The sequence below is a fragment of the Tarenaya hassleriana genome, unplaced genomic scaffold (genome assembly GCF_000463585.1).
Source record: "Tarenaya hassleriana unplaced genomic scaffold, ASM46358v1 Cleome2516, whole genome shotgun sequence".
Taxonomy (NCBI): domain Eukaryota; kingdom Viridiplantae; phylum Streptophyta; class Magnoliopsida; order Brassicales; family Cleomaceae; genus Tarenaya; species Tarenaya hassleriana.
This window is the reverse complement of record NW_010965791.1, coordinates 1-1,084: the sequence shown is the minus strand read 5'-3', so window position 1 is coordinate 1,084 and position 1,084 is coordinate 1. Positions and strand designations below refer to the sequence as shown.

The 1,084-nt window shown below is 44.5% G+C and overlaps 1 protein-coding gene across 1 annotated transcript; it reads left to right on the top strand.

Annotated features, from left to right (window-relative positions):
- Positions 1 to 153: 153 nt before the first annotated feature.
- LOC104816711 (protein MODIFIER OF SNC1 1-like) lies at positions 154 to 1,079 on the top strand (the record flags this gene model as incomplete). Its single annotated transcript, XM_010545639.1, has 1 exon — positions 154 to 1,079. A coding segment is annotated over exon 1 (852 nt), but the record flags the coding sequence as incomplete, so codon positions are not given.
- Positions 1,080 to 1,084: the final 5 nt, after the last annotated feature.

Genomic DNA, 1,084 nt, shown 5'->3' with positions numbered 1-1,084 from the left:
TTGGGCATCAAGCGCAGATTAATTCTAAAAGCAAGAGAGTGGAGTTGGAGAGATATGTACCGAAGCCCATAGCAAACGAAATGGCTGGGCTAAATGTCAGTAAAAAGGAAGTAATTGCTCCAGCAATGCCAGAAAATGCCCAGAAAGTTGGGCATCAAGCGCAGATTAATTCTAAAAGCAAGAGAGTGGAGTTGGAGAGATATGTACCGAAGCCCATAGCAAACGAAATGGCTGGGCTAAATGTCAGTAAAAAGGAAGTAATTGCTCCAGCAATGCCAGAAAATGCCCAGAAAGAAAATAGCGGTTCTGAAGGTACTGAAACACTTCACCTTTATGGTTCAACTGCAGAGAAATCTGGGTCTGAAAAGTCAAGGCATGGGAATGGTCGGATGAACAAGCAAGGTAGAGGACATGGATCATGGCGTCAGCGGGGACCTGTTGAATCTACTAATGCTTTAGAAAACGGGCACTTTGTAAACCGGAGAACAGTGAATTATCATCAGCATCACCAATCGGATAAAAGTGATGTAGACTTTATCAGAGAGCAACCGGCATCTCATGACGATGAATGGAACGATGGGTGGAGTATGATTCCCGAAACTCAGAACTCTGGGACGACTGCTCTTCAATCTGCTGTTGGAAAAGATGAAATGACGGCACAAACTCTCAGAGGCAACAAGGGTGGAGGAAGTAACTATGGTGACCACAAAAAATCCAATACCCGAGATTTTAATAAAGGTTATGTGCAACAGTTGGGATCTAATGTATGTCAATCAGATTCGCGTGGTGCTTCGAAAGACAATCATGGCCTTGGGGATCGTTCGGCTTCTCATTGGCAACCAAAGGCACATGCACCTGTTGCCTCTAATCAAGGAGTAGGTAAGAACGGTAGTCCCGAAAGTATTAGTGCTGAAACTGATAGAACTAACAAGGACATGCCCAGTGATGAACATCAAAGGTTCGCTGGAGAACAGAGGACAACACCTCCTGATAGACATGTTCAGTCTCAAAACCAAGCATCCACAAAAAAGGAGGTTCGAGTAGAGCAAAACTCGAATTCAGGGTTCCACAAGAACAAGGGACA